The sequence below is a fragment of the Parasteatoda tepidariorum genome, chromosome 12 (genome assembly GCF_982258835.1).
Source record: "Parasteatoda tepidariorum strain Cologne lab strain chromosome 12, Ptep-v5.0, whole genome shotgun sequence".
Taxonomy (NCBI): domain Eukaryota; kingdom Metazoa; phylum Arthropoda; class Arachnida; order Araneae; family Theridiidae; genus Parasteatoda; species Parasteatoda tepidariorum.
This window is the reverse complement of record NC_141766.1, coordinates 3879430-3898737: the sequence shown is the minus strand read 5'-3', so window position 1 is coordinate 3898737 and position 19308 is coordinate 3879430. Positions and strand designations below refer to the sequence as shown.

The window sequence follows — 19308 nt, the reverse complement described above, 5'->3', positions numbered from 1 at the left end:
TATCTAAAAAAATCTACACTGGGTAATACAGTAGAGAACCATTTATCCGGTATCCAGATAACCGGGAAACCAGAAAACCGGGAAAAATTTTGCTCAATTTTCCCGCCATTTTAAACAAGAACGAAAAAAGCGCAAATTGGACTCATCCTTGAAGTTAAATAGAGGAAAATGTAAGGAAGGGGAAAATTTTTTCCCCCGTTTACCCAGAGAAACGTCATTTCCTCCGTGACCTTGAAGGCAGGGAAGGGAGGAATGTTTTATTTTTTCCTTTAGGCCGTCAATCAAACTCAAGGGTGTGGCAAACTAATTTCGTTTTCTGCTTGATTTACGAGGGGGGGGGTGGGGAAAATGCATTGCATGCATATCAGTGAACAGAAAAAGAAAAGAGAAAAATATATTTATTTGACATCGACTAATAAAAATAAAATCTTTTTCTTTTGAATAAATTCTCATTCTTTGGAAGAGCGGTATCAATTGCAAGTTTTTCTTGGTGTGGAATCACATCTGCTGTAATTAAAAATCTTGTTTTTATCAACAAAAAAAATAAAATAAAATGAGAATTGTTTATTAATTTAAACATAGGATTATTTTATGAAGCAGATTGCAGTTTTGTTTTTCTGATTCCACTACGTTTGATTTTTTTTCTTTTCGCGATAAATTTCGCACTCAATAAATTAGTTCTTTTTATTCATAAATTTTACCATTAGGTTTTTTTTTTTTTTTTTTTTTAATTCCGTTGATCTTGCTTTGTTCCGGGTTTTAATATTTATGCTAGTGCTTTTTTTAACTATCGTTTCGGTTCGATAATTTTCAAGTGTTTTTATTTAGATTAATAAGTTTTCCTTTTATTTTATCGTTTCCCCCCGTATAATTAGGTATGAAATATATTGCGTTATTTAATCATTGGTTTTGTTTATTATTATTTAATTTAGGAATTGTAATTATTTTTAAAAAATAAATATGAGAATTTTGTATTTTTTAAACTTTATTTCTTGTCTAAACTTGCAAATTTTTTTATTCTTTTAAATGTTATATTTCTACCATTTTTCTTTTTAAAGTTAGGAGTACCTTTCTTTTTTCTCTTACTTTATGCATTACACTTTTTCCTTGTACTTCGGGTGCGATAAAACATCGATTATCGACACTTTTTGGTCGATCCAGAAAACCGGGAAATTCAGATATCCGGGATAGCGATGGTCCCGAGCATCCCGGATAATTGGTTCTCTACTGTATTTTTAAACAGATAAGTAATCTTTAAAAATATAAATGGCTTATGGCATTTATTGCTAAGAATTCCAAAAACTTCTGATTTTCTTCAGATTATCTATCATAATAAATGTGTTTATGGTTTTAAAACAAGAATAAAATTTCAAACAATGCCCTATTTATTGGAGAAAATTAAAAGTTTCGTTTGTAACTGTTTTCTATAATCTATCAGATAAAATAACATAGAATAAATTATGAATATTAATTCAGCTGAATATTAATAAATTTTGAAAGAAACACTTGCAAGCAGGCTTTATTTTTGTTTAAATTATAAATGTTTTCATTAAAAAAATAATCAGAAAAAATTTCATAAAGAGTGGCAACTTATTGGTCATTCATAAAGTATTACCTAGTCAATACAAGACTTTTGAAAATAAGGTTAAAAATCAGTTTTCTTAAAAACAGTTTGCTATGTGTAGACTGCTATCCAGGCCAACAAAGAACCAGTTTTAAATTTAAAAAAACTTTAACACATTGTTTTGAGAAACCTGTTCGGAATAGCTTATAAAATATGAAAATTAGATTTTATGTGTTTTGAGGATGCGATTCACAACAAATTTCGTCCTGGAGCTTGTAAATCTATGTCCAACCTTGGTTGCTATAGAGGTCTCTCATAGAAATTTTACTTATATTAAATTTTCTTTGATGCCAGAATAAACAGAATTTAATAGCAGCCTTCAATCATAAATAAACTTACTTTTGCTATATAATTACAACTATTAATTACAAGCTCATCAGGATGATGACGCCATTGAGCTTCAACCACAAACTGCTGACTACTTTTATCTTGATTTTGAGAGTCATTCATAAGTTGAGTGGGTGATCGTATCCTCAAATAAGGTTTAGAAAGTGGGTCAACAGTATTTTCCGCAAAGGTTACTTTTGATGATTCTTTGGCAGCACACTTTTTTTTTTCGCTGTCAGCAACTTCTAATTCAGAAAGATCTAAAGTCTGAAAACATTGTAAGTCATTTGAATAGAATAAAAATAAGGTAAAAACAATTCTTTCCCCTCAGACACAATATAATGCTTGAAAGGAGTTAATGTGAAATTAGAAAACACAAGTTCTTAAAAAAAATTCCTGGTTATTTCAGTTTATTAATTTTTATTATTAGAAATGCTAATGACCTGAGTGATTGATAAGAGCTGTTAAAACTAAGGGCTGTCAAAAATCTGTTTCAAAAGTTTATTAATGTGTAAATTTGAAGTAAATGTAATATTTAAATTTAATAAATTTTAATATTACAAAGTTGTCACATTATTATTCTATCCAAATTGCCCCAAGTTTAGTGGCAAGAATTTGACAATACGGGTATTATGTTTGTTTCAACTCTGAGACTACTAAGACACTAGAACAGCAGTTCCCAAAAGGTGTTCTGCGAAACCTTAGGGTTCCATGGAAAGGTCACTGGCGTTCCGTGAGTTAGGACCGTTTCTTTTTTGTTTTAACCAGTAATGATTTCAGAAACGATCATTTATTTAGTAATTAGATTATTATTATGAAATTAAAGTAAAATTCCAAAAAAAAAGGAAATAGAAAATTTTAAAATATATAACTTATATTTTTATTCAATAACAATATATTCAACAAATTACTAAAATTACATGCAGTTACAAATCATTGTATCAGTATTACTCATCGCACTTTAAGATCTAAAATGAAATAACAAAATTCAAGTATTATTTTTCTCCAATAATCATTCTCACATTTTATAACAGTTCTTTTCCAAAAGCCATAATTTAGGCTATTTTTTTTCAATTTCATTCATGCATATGCCATAAACCAATAGACTAAAAGCTAATGAAACCTAATTTAAGACTTATTGTCGAAAAAATGAAAAGATTCCTTTCTTCACATCAAATGTTTAAAAATTAAGTTTTTTTTTTCCTCTTTTGGTTAGCATATTTACACTTGCTAATTAGCTTTTTGTTACAGTCAGGGATCTGTCGAAAGAAATTCGGTTGTTTAGGGTTCCGTAGCGGAAAAAATTGGGAAATGCAGCCCAAGGCCATGCATCAAGAGTATGAAAAAAAAACTTTTCTTTAGCCTACAGTAGAAGCACTTTTAATCTGCAATTCAATGAAATTTTAATACTGAATAAAAAAAAATGTCAGTTGTATTGCTTCTTTAATAAAATAATACTTCCCACTAGTGACAATTTTTAAACTAAAATACATTCAGCACTATCAAAATAAGATCACAAACTATAAAATGACCCTAACTACAATTTGAATAAAAATGAGTCAATAACACTTTTTTTTCACAAAATTTGACAAAATTTTCAAGTTAGGCGTTAATAGTTCAAAAAGATGCTGATTTAATAATTTAGCAACTTTATTAAGCGCAATCACTGTAAAATACTTAAAGCGCTACAGAAACACGAAAATTACCAGTTTTGTCAAATCAACATCTTTGGCATCAACAAAATTTTCAAAATGTTTGTCTCCGAGCGAAGATAAAATACGCTTGCGGTGACCAATCTTTGAAATTTTTAATACCTGAAATAAAAAGAATACAGTAAAAATAAAATTCATACTGTACTGTACTTCAGTATACTATCAATTTATTACTCACGGTATTTAGTTCTACTTCCCAAAGTTTTAAGGCTCGATCCATATCTGTAATATTATTATTGCTAAAGTTATCACTATATTCAGATAAATTCAATGATTTCAACCAAGAATCAACACTTTGTGGAAATTCATCAGAAGCCCTTAGTAAATTAATAGGTTGCACAGCAGGTAAATTTTGAGCAGCAGAACAAAGTTTCTGACGATGAAGAGCATTCACAATACCTATATCAAGCAAATCCTGCTCTTCTATCATCTTTCCACCCTACAAAAAGAAAAATAAATAAAATATACTTTAATAATAATGTGAATAAAGATATTCAATATTTTGTAATTAATGATAACTCAAAAGTGAAATAATTATCATCTTGTTTACAAAAAGAAGTTTAAAAGCAGCAACCTCAACTCTAGATTATTTGTTAAATTGTCCATACAACCTTGAGGGAATAAGTGAATTTCGCAAATCATCTATAAGACAATGAAGTACATAATTCTATATCAAACTTGATTTTTACTTCCGGTTAAGGTTTTGTTAGCATTGATAATAAATTTTTATTTTTCTGAAGTACTTAAAAGTTTCTATTATGAAGGCCCCATAAATTAATTTCTTGTAAGGAAAAGTACCTATCTGACTGTAGGATATAATGCTTATGACATTTGTAGCAGTGGAATTTTTCTAAACGACAAAGATTGGCTGCAACTATATTATTTGAAATTCTATATTTTCAAAATTATTTATTACTCAATAAATATGAGGTAAATATTCAAGTTCTTTACTGAATCATTACATGGTTAATGAAACATAAAATAAAAAAAAAATACCTAAGAGTACAACCTGAAGGAGAACCTTTGATAATGTTTGCTGGTAACATATATATAAATAAATATACATATAAGATTTTAAAAATTTTATTTTATAAGTTGATGAGTATAATAAAAGATTTCATTTTTCTTTTATTACAAAACTAATAAATCATTTAATCTTCGTCACAGACTAAACATGAGTATTTGTTTATTATTATTCCACACTAGCCATCAATGAGTTATCCACACTAGCATTAGTTTATTTTTTTTAATGAATGATCTTTAAAAACCAGTTCCAAATGGCTGAATTTTAAGAAGCTTTAGGTGAAGCTTCTATAAATTTTTGTTTAAGTGTTGTTCTTTAATATTGACAAAATAACCTTTATACAGAAATACTAAAGAAACTAACTTTTTTAACTAAAGAACTTTTTTTTTCAAAAACTTAATAGTAATCCTTAATTACTAGCAAAGGAGAAAGGAAACAAAATAAAAGTGTAAAAAAAAAAAAAACCCACATAAAAGTACTTTTAAGTAATTGTGGAAGAAAGAAGTTAAGATAATCAAGATTTAACTATATTCTAAGCAACCAAGCACTACATAACCAAAATATTAAAATGAAACTTAATTACAATAAAAATGAATAACCTCATATAACTCATTATATTAACCATTTGAGGCAGCAAAATTGCACTTCTCTTTGTTGAACCAAAAATGTGGACTTTTATCTAAGAAAAAAATGCTTTTCATTTAATTAATTATAATTATGTCTGATATTTCTCAAAAATAAATAAATAATGCATTCATTCCACACTTTCAGCATTTATAAAAGAAAATGTCAGCGGTCAAAAGGTTAATATTCTCTAGTAAAAATTTATTCTCACACACAACTCACCAAAAAATTAACATCATCAAATCCATTTAAAAGGAGAAGATTTTCATACTGTGGTAAACCTATGTGTGAAAGCCAGACTTCAAGGCTAGTAAAAGAATAAATATGTTGTGCAGAGTCAACTAGAAGTAAAAAAAAATATCTATTGTAGAATGTTTTTAAAGCATACACCACGAAATTTTTATATTTTAAAAGTAAGATATTTTGAAAGATTGTTATTATTATTATTATTAATTGTAAAGAATAGACATTTAAAGCTGGAAAAAAATTATGTACTGTACCTGTCTCCATAAATAGTATATAGGAAAAAAAATTATATTTGCAAGTTATATTAGAAAAAAACAAAGGGAAGTAAGAAACATTTCTACGTACTTGAAATTATAGTGGAGTAAATAAACGATCATATTAACATACAGTAAGAAATACCAATTTATCTTAACTAGAGAGGAAAGAAAAACTTATTTGCTTAAAACCATTTTTTTTAAAATTAAAAATTTAATTTTATGGATTTAAAAAAAAAACATTTAAAATTTATTTATCCTTTGTTTTACAACATACGAGTAATAAATTACTTATAAAAAAACATGCAATCAAGAAAATTTGACTAGCAGAAACAATAACTACCAAATAATTTTTACAAAACAAAAATAATGAATTACATGCATCCAAGAAAGTCGTGACTAATGGGACATGGGTCTAATTTGATGGACAGTGGCCAAATTTTAATGAAAATATTTTTAAGAGAACATGAAACATATAAATAACAATACTAAAGCTGGGAACTTAACAACAAGAATTCTGCTATTTGCCGATGGTTGAAAGATCGCATGTAGAAAGTTTGTTTCATTTGACTTTTTTAATTTCTAAGACAGTTAAAATTTTATATAGCCATATATTAAATTTTAAATTTAAAGTCGCAAATTTGCTTAATATCTACTAGTGTAACAGGAAATTTATATTTTTAATCATTATTATAAATTGTCATTAATACAGCTAATGATTTTTACTTAACCGTTTAAAGGAGGAATAAAGAAAGGATTATCTTAATAATTTGAAATTCAATACGAACACTATTAAAGAGTTTTGAAAGACACTAAAATGTTTTAAGTTCAATTTTATTGATGTTCCATTTTTGGAGCATTAACAATAAATAAAAACTTTTTTAACTTATTTTCAAATAATAATAATAATATGCAAATTAAATAAATAATATCTACTGACCTGCAATTATTTTCCCTATCTGACATTATTGAAAGTACTATTAATTATTTTTTAAATTTAAAAATATTGATATTGAATACAAAGATAAATATGACTTCTTACTAACATATACACCAAAGAACTTGTTATAATATAAATAATTTTATTACAGGACAGCTTTTGCAATTTGACTTTGGAAATGAGGCAATTTTTTTTTTTTTTTTAAATTCAGGAAGTAGCATCAAATGTATCTGGGACTAATAGAAATCACATGTATCAGGAAAGAAAAATTATCAATAGCAAAAATTTATTCAGTACCAGCACATGAAACATTTGAAAAACCCTTTTATGTTATATTTTAACTCTATCATTGTCAAAAAGCAAAGGACAAGAAACAGTGTAACATATACTGAAAGATCCTTTATGATTTGTATATTATATGGAACTCAGAATTTATGCAAAAATTAACAATGATATATTTTATATGTAAATATCAATATTAAGAATTTAAATGCAGGATTTGCAAATCGTGTAAATACAAATTGAGACACAGGTTTAGCATATTTAGGTAAAAAGAACGTTATTCATCAATCAATAATTCAATTTAAAAAGGAAGAGTTTGGTTAAGATTTCTTAGTTTGAAAATTATATTTTATCTTATTTAATTAGAGAACAACCTTATTTTATGTGACCAAGTCTTTACATTAAACACAGACCAAAGTGGATGAATATATTAACTGGCAATATTTGAGTGTTAGCTTAGTAGAAAAAGTTTTAAGTGTTTGACAAATATCAGATGACAAAGTAACCATAAAAAGCCTCTTTTTTGACAGCAAATTGAAATAACAAAGGTGCAAAAGCTAGAAAAGGAACAATTTATATGAGTGTTAAGGATTTATAGATTTTACCAATTGCGAAATTGAGAACAAGCAACATAGATATCGCACATTTTCTTTCAATTGATAAAAAGATAAATTTCAAAACTATTTATTCAAATTCCCTAAACTGTAACTTAGAGCTTTTATTCACTCAGCTGTATAATCTCAATTTGCAATATGGCAATAATAAAAGATTTATAAATATAGCCAAACTTATCACTTAACAAAATATTAGAGATAGTATGATTGGTGTGAATTGTCATTATTAAGCAAAAAAAAAAGTTTTTCTATGACAAATACCTTTTATGATATTCTGTTTTGGCTAATTTAATTGCATTAACATTAAACATAAATTAAAAGCAGGTTACCTGATTTAAAAGTTTGAGCGAACCTAGACTCAATATCTTGAGCAAAAATAGATTCTCTAGTAATGCTGCCTCCAAAAGATGCCATAATTCCAGCTATTTCAGCCCATTCAGCTTTTTCATCAAATGGACTCATAACAGATAAGCAATTACAATTATTACTAGGCAAGCCACAATCAGATGACAGAACAACTTTACTATTTTCTCCTTCCATAGCTATTTGGACATTTTCATATATATTTTGAGACTTGACAAGGTTTGGTACTTGAGCTAAAAATGCAGGATTTATATTTTGTAATGATGGAGAAATGGATCCATGCTGCAATCCTATAATAATAACAAAAGTTTTAAGATTAAGTTAATTAAAAAACAAAATGTCAATTTTGAACTTAAAAGTAAATAAGATATACCAGCAAAAGGGTTTGTACGAGAAATCTCACCATCAGTGGAAACACATTTATTGTCAGTAGCAAGAGTTAGTTCAACTTCACCATGAGGTCCCAAGGTCGCAACTAGTTGCTCATCTGTTGAAGTATCAATATCACGAGATGGCAATTTTTTCTTCAAATTCTATGTAGGCATAATGGAAAATAGTCACTTCAGAGATAACAACTTACAAGGATAGTAAACCATAGATTTTAAAAAGTCAGAGGTATTAAATAATATAGCATCAATAATAGGCAGAGCCTGCCTACATGTTTTTATAAGAAACTATCCAAAAAGCAAATTAAGTTATGGAAATTAAAACTATAGAACCTTGGATTCAATTTTAAAAAATATAGACCTTTTTTGAAAAATGAAAAAAAAAAGAAAGAAAGGCTGAACTTAAGCGTGATAAAGCCCAACTTAATAAATAAGATTTGCAAAATACCAAAAATTAAATTATAATAATTAGAAATAACAATATTGACTATTTGCAAATTAGAGAAGCAAAAAGTGCATTTTAATTTAGTTTATGGTTTATTAAATCAAAAGACTATAAAATAATTTAAAACACACTTAATATATTCCCAAATTTCTCTTAACCTTTTAAATCGCATAAAAAAGGGGATCAGTTCACAGTATTTGACTTCATAACTTCCGGGGGGGGGGGGGGAAGCTATGCATTGTTTTAAAACTGGGAATCTCTATTAAAACTTATAATCAGAATATTTTTATCTATAATATAAAAAATAAAATTATAGCATGTTGTTTGTAATCTTATACTAAACACTCAGGGTTCATTCTAAGCGGGGTTTACGGGGCGGCCCGCCCCGTATGCCCTTTTGATATAAAATATCTGCCCTATTGCCCTTTACTCCTTTTATCCTGCCCTGATATAATTAAATGCGCCCTGTTGTGTCCCCTCCAAAAAGATACCACTTTCCTGTAAGAAAGGATTTTTTTGACCTGTCTCCCCCCGCTTAGTTACTTTTCCTTACTTTTCTTGAAATCAACTTGTCTTCCCTCTAGCTCAAAAGCTATGGGTAAATGAGATTCCGAAAAGCTCCCCCCCCCCTCTTTACTATTTCCTCTTGAAGTTAGTAGTTTAAATAAGAGATCTTCCAAGAAGTTCTTCGGGGAATGCAACCCCTCCTGCAGCTGTGTGGGTTCCTATTTTCTCTTTTTAGAAAAATTTCTTTTTCTTAGAAATGGACGTATTGCTTATTTTAAGAAACCATACTGCTATGATGACGATCAGTAGGCCTGGCAAGAGTTTTCCTGGAAAGAATTTTTTAAGGGAAGAAATCTTGTTCACAAGGCGGTAGACAATTTTAGGGGTCAGACTAGGTCATATAGATAAAAGATACATTCTCATGTAGCTTCTGGACCCCTCTGTCCAGCTTTATTCTTTTGAAGGGAGAAAGAAATTTTTACTTTTGATTTCAAAAGTGAAGGGACTACAATTAACTACGAAATAAAAAAGCTTTTTTATCCAAAAAAAAAAAAAAAGAAAAAAAATTCTAATTTTAAAATAACTTTTTTTTACAATGACGCAATACAATTCTTACAATAATAAGTTTCAAGTTATGTTACATTACAAGTTATTTTAAGATATTAGCAAACGATAATTTTTATTCCGTTTTTTTTTTTTTTTTTAAATATTTTTCTCATTCTTCGTTGGCACGCTGCCAGGAGTATAAACATATTCGTTCTTTTTTTTTACTCTTTTAAAATATTGTTTAGCGCTATAAAACCTCTAACTTTCTCGTTTTCATTAGAATTTATCCTAGCAGTCGATCTTTTTATTAATTTTTTTATTTATGTTATTACTAGTGTGTGCAAAGGTATGACTGCTCCTCATAAAAGTTGAATCAAGCACACAATTTATTTGTAGATGAAGCATATTTAATTCAATTAATCGTTTTTTTCCCCCTTTCATACATTTAGAATTTTTTCTAAATTTTTTACTCATAACTGAACAGACATTACGAGTGATGTAATTATATCGGTAAATTTAAATACGTAACTTTCCTTTATTTAAAAGTATTAAATTTATTTATAGCTGTATGCTTGTACCTCAAAAATATTAAAAAAGGAAATTTATTTGAAGATACAACATGTGTTATTCGCAAATTTTTTTTTAGTTTTCTGAATGATCACAATGCAGCTTTAATTTGGCCGCCCATTTTAAATAGAACTAAATAAATTGATAAATTAAGAAATGGTTTTCTTTCTTTAATAGTAACTCGTTTGTTTGGCGATATTTTTCAAATGAGGTGTTTGATTCGACACTATCACAATTACCAAGCCGATCGATAACTCTATGTTGTATTTTCCATATATTTAAATTACACTTCTATACTGTTACTTAAATTATTTTTTTCTCGTTATTATAGAAATTTGGTCTTTATTTTTGCGCTTATTGCAATTTCGGCTATGATCTATATCACATACCATGATTTGACAACGCATTGTAATATTAGATAGATTAATTTAAATACCAAACTTTTTTCATTTAATATTTTTCAGCTTTTTATTAATTTATTCTTAATATCAATGTTATCGCTTTGCTAACTCTGCGTTTGTAAGATCGTGCGTCGTAAATATTGTAAATTGAATTTATTTTAATATAATGAGCAAATTTTTATTTTGATTCTTCTTAAAACTTAAAATGTTAATTTAAATACAATAAAAAGTGCTGCGGTCGCAAATGAATCTTTTTTAATAACTTATTTATTTACTTTATAATAATTTGTAATTGTTTTATTTTATTTTTTTTAATCACAGGGTCCGTATGCGCCAGACTTGATAAGTCATGGAATTGTCATAGAAAAACGTAATTTTACTTGTAACGTACTTGTACGTTTTTGATAACGTAATTTGCGACATTTCCCCTTTCGAAATTGAAATTTAAGAAGGAAAAAAAAGTTTTTTTCCACACCGATCTTTATTAGGTGCATCCATACCCAGATAAAAAAAATCTGAATTGGCAAAATCAGTGGTAAGTCTCCACTCAGGGGGCGTCGCTTTTAGGCAGGGTTTACAAGATTAGTACAGTGACAGTGATTTATAATAGAGAATCACTTAGGCTGTTCCATGGTCATTCAATGGTTAAGAAAATTGAACAGTGCGAGCGTTAGTTTCTTACACTTCAGATAAGTTATATACATTTCTTTTTTTTTTTTAATATATAGTATTACTTTTTGTGCTGATTTAGTATTTATCATGAAAGCAATTTTCTTTTTTTTAGTTATTTATTATTAATTTCGTTTCTTTAACATCTTAATTTATACTTCTTTTTTTATCTATTTATCCATCTTATTTATAATAATTTTTTTTTTGTAACAGAAAATCTTGACTAAGTGCATTTTAATTATTTTTTTTTTCGGGTTTTTTTTCCTTCTCTTCTTGCAAAAGTTCATGAATTGATGAAGTACGATTTTACTTCGCTTCAATGCAGATTATTGGGTAGTATTTTTATTAAATTTTTTTAGAATGACTTAGTTTTTGAGAAGTTTTTTTATTTATTAGTTTGTTTATTTTTTATTAATAATTTCTCCGTTTATTTTTCGTTGTCTTGCAGCTTTGTTTCATATTTTAGGATAATTTATTTTATTTTTTAGCAGACAAAAATATGTGATTTTATCCTTTATTTTTTTTTTTTGCTTGTACTTTGATTTGTTAGTTTCTTTTTAGGGTGATTTGATATTAAAAATATGCCTTTTTTTTTTTTTTTTTTGCATAATTTATTTTTATTGTAACACTTTATTGCAATCTTATTTTCCTCTAATTAATATTTTAATTGATGCTCATGTATTGGATATTTTAACTGTTTATTGCGTTTTTGTGTTAAAAAACAACGGTAGCGTTTCTAGCTTTCGGTAGCGCTTTTGTGTTCAAAATTGTTCTTACATTAATTTGGATTTAATTTTGATTTCACACAGATTTATTTGTATAAATTTTTTAAACAACTTCGCAACTATAAAAAAGTTTATTTTCTATTATTTTTTTATTGTTGCTCTGTAAATTCCTTTAGTCTTATTTACCTTTTCCTTGCAGTTAATTATCATAGGGGTGCATAACCTGCTGCCCGCCTACTACTGAAGTGCGGCCCGCGAGAGCTACTGATCACAATAAAAAATTTTAACTTTGAGCTCACTTTTTAAAGCACTTTTGAGTCATCGCGTTTTGACACGTTCAATTTTAATAGATTCAATAGTAAACGTATGTTTAACGCGCTTTCTTTAATTCGAATTCATCGTAAATATAAATTATTTTGTTAAACACTTATTTCCTCTTTGTAATGTGATTTCGAAAATCCTGAATTTTTTATTAACTTCAATAAACACTTTTTGGTGCAATTTATTTGTGACAATTTAATCTTAAATCTAAGTAATTTTTTTCCTTCTTTTTTTTTTGCTTATCTTTCTTCTTTTAAGCTATTTTTTTTTCCGGTAGTTATTGCTATGCATTCCCACGTACTATAAAAAATTCCTATAATTTCATTACGACATGCGAATTTTAAATCTCACATTCGACAAACTTTATTCTTGCTGAGTTCAGCATAAATTTAAGTAATTATAACTTTTTTTTTTTTGAATTGCCATACTTTTCCCTGTGATTTTGTAACTACGATGTTATTACAACACGCAAAAAGGAATTTTTTTCTTCATTTTTTTTTTTAAAGAAAAGTTTATTAATAACGTTCATTGAAAAAAATGCTGTGTCATAATAAAAATGCCTATAAAAAGAAAAGTTAATGAAAAAGAAAAACAGAAAATACAAATTGTTCTTGGTTCCTAAAACAAACTTTTAACACTGAAAATCAGTTTTCTATATTTCCAGTTATTTATATAACAGTACAGGGAAAGAGTGATAATAAATTAATAGTATGAGACGTTCTGTTAAAATGCTGCGTTATAATAAAAGCAGCAGAAAAAGTCAAGAAAAAAGAACTAAGTCAACAGAAATGCTCTGAAGCAGAATAGAAAAAAGCAAAAATGAAAAAAAAAGAAAAAAAATCTTTCTCAATTCTCAGAATTAGAAGTATCGAAAAAATAACGAAATAGATTTGTCTGATTAAAAAAAAAAAAATTAAAAAAAAAAAAAAAAAAAAGCAGTAATTCAAAAACTTGTGGTTCAGAATAAAGTAATCTAGTTTTCCAACTTTCTTTTTTCCCTAAGTCTTCTAGAAGATAAATTTGCAAGCCATGTGCAGAAACATGGATTTTAAAATTTTTGAAATTTATGTTAAAACTATTTCTTATAATGAACAATACTATAATATAGTCAAAATACAATGTTATATTTTTTATCATATCTATACAAATTCAAAAGAAGAAAAAAAAAACTCAGAAAAATATATTTTTAAAGAAATATTCTGAGGAATATTTGACTGCTCATTTAACCAACTGAATTTTTGACTAAAGTGCCAAATGCTCATTAAATCCTTAATTTAAATGCAATATGATAGCAACCTGAGAAATTCATAAGTGGTGGAAAACGTGAATTTTTAAACTGCTCACTGTTTGTTGCTTAAGTAATCATTTTCGATAAAAAAAAAAGATAACGTTTACTACAGTCAAACCCCGTTAACACGAAATCGTCGGGACCACCGAAATTTTTCGTGTTAACCGAATTTCGTGTTAACCGTTTAGGTAGTGGCGGCATCTAGTCAACAATTATTGAACTACTAAACAATTACTTATATATTACAGTTCTTAAAAGTTACTAATGAAGACATATTGCAAATTTAAGTGAATTTAACATAAAATTAAAAATACTAAAAACAATGAACATTTAAAAATAACTTGAAATTTGGAGAAAAAATAATGAAGTGAATTGAACGCCAAATTACGAATTTATTTATCTGTTACGGAATCAAGGTTGAAAAAAGTCAGTTATTGACTTCTGTTTTAATTTCTTAAGATAACACTTATTAATAAAGTCATTTATATGTTCTAAGTTATCTAATGCATCCATAGCATTTTCTTGTTGCATGAGGAAACGATTAATTACTTTCATTGCACATGTCGCCTCATTTAAAGTAACTGGATTTTCTTGTTCAATATCGGACTCTTCATCAGTTGTATCCATGTCGACATCATCATTTTTCGTCGATAGTTCAGCGATTATGTCTTGATCGGTGGTTATATCCGCTGTTAGCAAATCTTCGTCTATAGTGGTGTAGTCTTTGAACAAAGGGGCTGATAGAATCCCGCGTTTTTCCGCTTCTTCGATCAAATTAGTCAACGTTTCTGGTTCTGCTTCACTTATTTCTTGAAGATTCATTTCTTTTCCATCTGTGAACCCACCGCACTTGAAACTGCTTATAATTGTTTCAGAAGAAACATTGTTCCAAGCACATTTTAAGTATCTCATTGCGTCTAATAGATTTACAGAAAATGTAATTTTATTATCAAAGCAATGGATCATCTTGCGTATCATTTCTTTTCTGTATTGCACCTTCAAGCTATGAATGATACCTTGATCGCACGGCTGAAGTTTTGCTGTGGTGTTGGAGGTAAAAAAACACATTTAATCGCTTTTAGTCCGTGAATATCATTATGAGCACTACAATTGTCAAGCATCAAACAAATATTTCTTTTTTCCCGAAATAGTTTCCTGTCCAAGTCTGTTAACCATTTCTTAAAAAGCATTTTATTCATCCAGGCTTTCTTATTTGAAGCATATACAACGGGTAAAGTTTTTAAGTTCTTAAAACAACGTGGGTTCGCTGATTTACCTACGACAAACAAGGGCAATTTTTCGGTCCCATCCATATTACAAGCGACCAAAACAGTAATTCTCTCTTTAGAGCATTTTCCGCCGGAGCATTTTTCTCCTTTAATGCTCAATGTACGGGAGGGCAATGCTTTGAAAAAGAGTCCCGTTTCATCAGCATTGAAAATGTCACGTGGCGCGTAATTTTTCCTAAGAGCAGGCCACTTTTCAGACAAAAATGATTCCACAGTCTCCTTATCTACAGTTGCTTCTTCGCCACAGATTTTATGACACACAATTCCATGACGCTTTTTGAATCGTGTTAACCAACCGTTTGAAGATGCGAAATTTGTCACGCCGAGAGCATCCGCAAAAACTTTTGCTTTTTCTTGCAATACATGACCCGTTAAAGGCAGATTCTGACTCCTTGCTTCACGCACCCATCGCAAAAGCGCTACTTCGATCTCCTCATTTCCCCCTGTTCTCATTCGCTTTCTAGCTGGCTCAAATTGATTGATAGCATATGCGACTTCAATTTTTTCACGATTTTTTATAATCGTAGATAGCGTGCTGTTGGGAATTCCATATTTCGTCGCGATCTCTGTTTTCTTTAATATTCCATCACAAACTTCATTCAAAATTTTTTGTTTAGTCTCTAAGGACAAGGATTGCTGTTTTCGACTCATTTTTATGAAATTTCAAGGGCAACTGACAGTCGGACTCTACCACGATCATGTGTGCTTATGCAATACTTTCCACCCCCTTCCACGCACGTGCAAAGAACATTTCGAAACAGAATAGCAGCAACCAATCAAAAGAGATAATTATGGAAGGATGGGACCTCGATTCAAGGGTAGGAGTAGAAATTTCAAAACACTAATTCCAAACTCTTGTAAAAGAAGAAATTTTGACTCGGAGTGAAAAAAATTCTTTTCGTCTTAAGCGGTATTTTGCGATTTGGGTTTCGAGTTAAAAGAATTAATTAACACTATTCTTCAGACTCGATCGACGGGACCTAACAATTATTTCGCGTTAAGCGAAATTTCGTGATAAGCGATTTCGCGTTAACGGGGTTTGACTGTATATAAAAAAATCTAAGAATTAATAAAATGAAATAATAAAGTACATTACCAAATAAGTATTGAATTTTATTTTGAACTATAAGTTTTGTTTTTATTTTAGGTTTTGTTGAAAACTTATAAGTTTTCTTCATTTAAAATATTTAATTTGAATTTATATTACTTAATTCAACACAAATTTTTTTCTTACTTTCATTCTGTGAGCATTGAAGTTTTTTTTTTATTAGAATTTATCTTTAAAATGAATTTTTGTATTGCATGATTTGATAAAAATGGCATTTTTTCTTTTTTTAAAAGTATTAGTTTTTTTTATTTTCAAATGAATTCTAATAATTGAACGACTTTAATTTTCAACAAATATATTATTAAGTTTATTGATAAAAAAAAACTAGAACACTAATGTTAAAAGAAATATTACTACATTTGCCATTAACGTGTAAGTTTGATATTATTGCTGCGACTGAATTCAAGTATAAAACTTCCAGTATTTTTTATTTAAAATGACTCGAAGTATGAATTTTATTTTGCAATTTTTTTTGTAAATATTGTTTTTTATGTATATACTTCAGAACTTCGTTTTCAACAGTTAAGCTTAAAAACGCAGTTTATTTTATTTTTTTATAAGGGAGAGCCAGATACATAATAAGTTTATTTTCAAGATTAATATTCATATTTTATCTGAAAATAGTTATTCTAATCATCAACTCGAGAAAGAAAAACATATCTGAAAAATTTCAGTTGTTTCCCCAGGTCTTTCAAAGGTATGTGTAAAATTTTAAATACATTTTTAGTGAACTAAGAAATATTGAGATAAAGGAAAAAAACCTCGTTTGAATTTTTTTTTAAATTTTTCAATTCAAACTGTAGCCTTTTTTCCTTGGAAAATTGTAGTTATACATTTGATAATTATAATTGTGATTAGTGATAAAAGTAAACTTATATATAATTATTCATTTTAACTATGCAAAGAAGGTTAAGATATTTGCCCTTTTTATAAAATACAATGTCCTTTTTTAAACTTGCTGCCCTTTTTTTTAAAAGTATAGTGCCCTTTTCAATTTTTAGCACCCTGCCCTTTTTTTAGTCTAGAATGAACCCTGTAAACACTCATTAATATGGGGTGCTATATTTTTAGCTATAAGTCAAAAAATACTTTATTTAAATAACAGATCTTTTCTGTTAATCTTTATAATGTAAACCTTGAAACATGATGTTTTGCATTATATAGAATTTCGTGTTAGATACATTATTTCACGTATCATTAACCACTTATTGTACCGTACCAGTCATTGACAAAGGATTTAACTAACCTACTACTAAACGTAGCAATATATACCTGGAAAAGATTCATAATAATGCTTTAAATTAATTTTTAAACACAAATAGTTCATAACACCAAAATATAGACTTAAGATTTAAGATATTATGACCCCCAACCAATACACCATTATAAATTTCATGAGAAAGTTTTATATATATGCACTCTATAACAAAAAAATTGACGCACCAAGAAGGAGTTGTCCGATTGAAACGAAAATTGGTGGATAGGAAGACATTGTACAGAATAGTAAATGATTAAAATTTCTGAACAATTGAATAATTTATTGCAGAGGTACAGTAACAAGTTCAATAAGGTGTTGACCCGCTTCTACCCTGGATACAAGCTGCCACACGGCGTGGCATAGACCGATAAAGCTTTCGGATGGTCTCTTGCGGTATTTCCTGCCAAATTCGATCCAATTGTCGAAGGAGGTCATCAACATTCCATGCCAGATGCAATCGCCTTCTCATCATATCCCAGACATGCTCGATGGGAGAGAGATCTGATGATCTGGCAGGCCAAGGAAGAGTTTGACAAGCTTACAAACAGTTCATAGCAACATGTGCCGTATGTGGTCTGGCATTGCCCTGCTGCAAAAACCAGGCCAGGGCGCTGCAAAAGGAACGCTGGCAAAACAGGTCTTAGGATGCCGTCGACATACCGCTGTGCAAGTGTACCTCTAATGACGACCAAATGGGTCCTACTGTCAAAGGAAATGGCACCCCAGACCATAATGCCTTGTTGAGGGCCGGTGTGGCGTGCGATAGTGAAGGCAGGATCCCCCCTCTGCCTTGTGCGTCTCCAAACACGTCTTCGATGATCGTCAGGACACAGTTGGAAGCGGGATTCGTCGCTAAAGACTATACGTCCCCCGTCGGCATCATTCCAGCCATATCTGTTCAAAACATTCATGCATACAAAATTTCAAAGCAATCGGATGATTGCTTCTTGGTGCGTCGATTTTTTTGTTATAGAGTGTATTTATCAGTGTTCTCCCTGAACATTTTTAAAAGGGTGGTCTGCTTTGCTTGCCCTTTGATCCCTTAAAATGCACCCCTTTTGTAAAAATAAGCAGACATCTATTAACTGCCTTCTTATTCACATTCCATTTTAAAAAATTATTTCACTGTTTAAATAATAATTACACACTGGCAAAATTATCTGGGGATATTATCATAACTACGGCAAGTTGGCGAAGAGTCGCCGAGGAAGGAAGATAACGTTTCTGGCAGAGGGAACCAGTTTCCCTTTGATCATGACGTTCACGCCTCTTCCTTCTCATTGGCTCTAATTCCCCAACTACTCCTTAGAACTTATCGGTTAAGATATATCAGTTATTAAGTAACCAGTTCCAATCTCTGTTCTTAAATAATGTGTACAACATATTAGTTCTTGAATAACGTACCTATAATGGTGTCAATTCCTAAAGATAAAACACACATTTGCCAGCGTCTAATCTAAAGTTATTAATCCTTTTGTTCCTTTTTTTGAAAAAAAAAAAAATATTTTTTTTTTGACTCAAAATTAATGAGATTACATTTGAATGATAGTTTTAAAAAGTCTTTAAAGGCACCACAGTTTTTTTTCTGAAATATAATTCAGATTTAATTCAAACATTTTATTCATTTTTCAATAGATTGAAGATTTAAATGAACTATGCATTTTTCAATACAAAATGCATTTAAGAAATTCCTCATAAAGAAATCGATATTGTTATGATTAATTAAGATAGGTCTGAGGAAAACGTTTCTAAGAAAGCTTAGACATTTAAAATGTTTTACTTTAACCT

General features: G+C 29.0%; 1 protein-coding gene across 3 annotated transcripts in view; it reads right to left on the bottom strand.

The window, feature by feature from the left end:
• Positions 1–19308, bottom strand: part of LOC107456879 (ankyrin repeat and SAM domain-containing protein 1A) — a 151962-nt gene that overhangs the window by 16114 nt on the left and 116540 nt on the right. For 2 of the 3 annotated variants that reach the window (XM_087156182.1, XM_087156184.1), the window contains exons 12-17: positions 8384–8543; positions 7977–8300; positions 5534–5652; positions 3842–4102; positions 3658–3765; positions 1964–2218 (exon numbers count right to left, since the gene is read on the bottom strand). In XM_087156182.1, coding sequence (XP_087012308.1) covers positions 1964–2218; positions 3658–3765; positions 3842–4102; positions 5534–5652; positions 7977–8300; positions 8384–8543 — 1227 coding nt within the window. The remainder of the gene's footprint in view (positions 1–1963; positions 2219–3657; positions 3766–3841; positions 4103–5533; positions 5653–7976; positions 8301–8383; positions 8544–19308) is intronic. The other variant, XM_087156183.1, reaches the window with a different exon arrangement.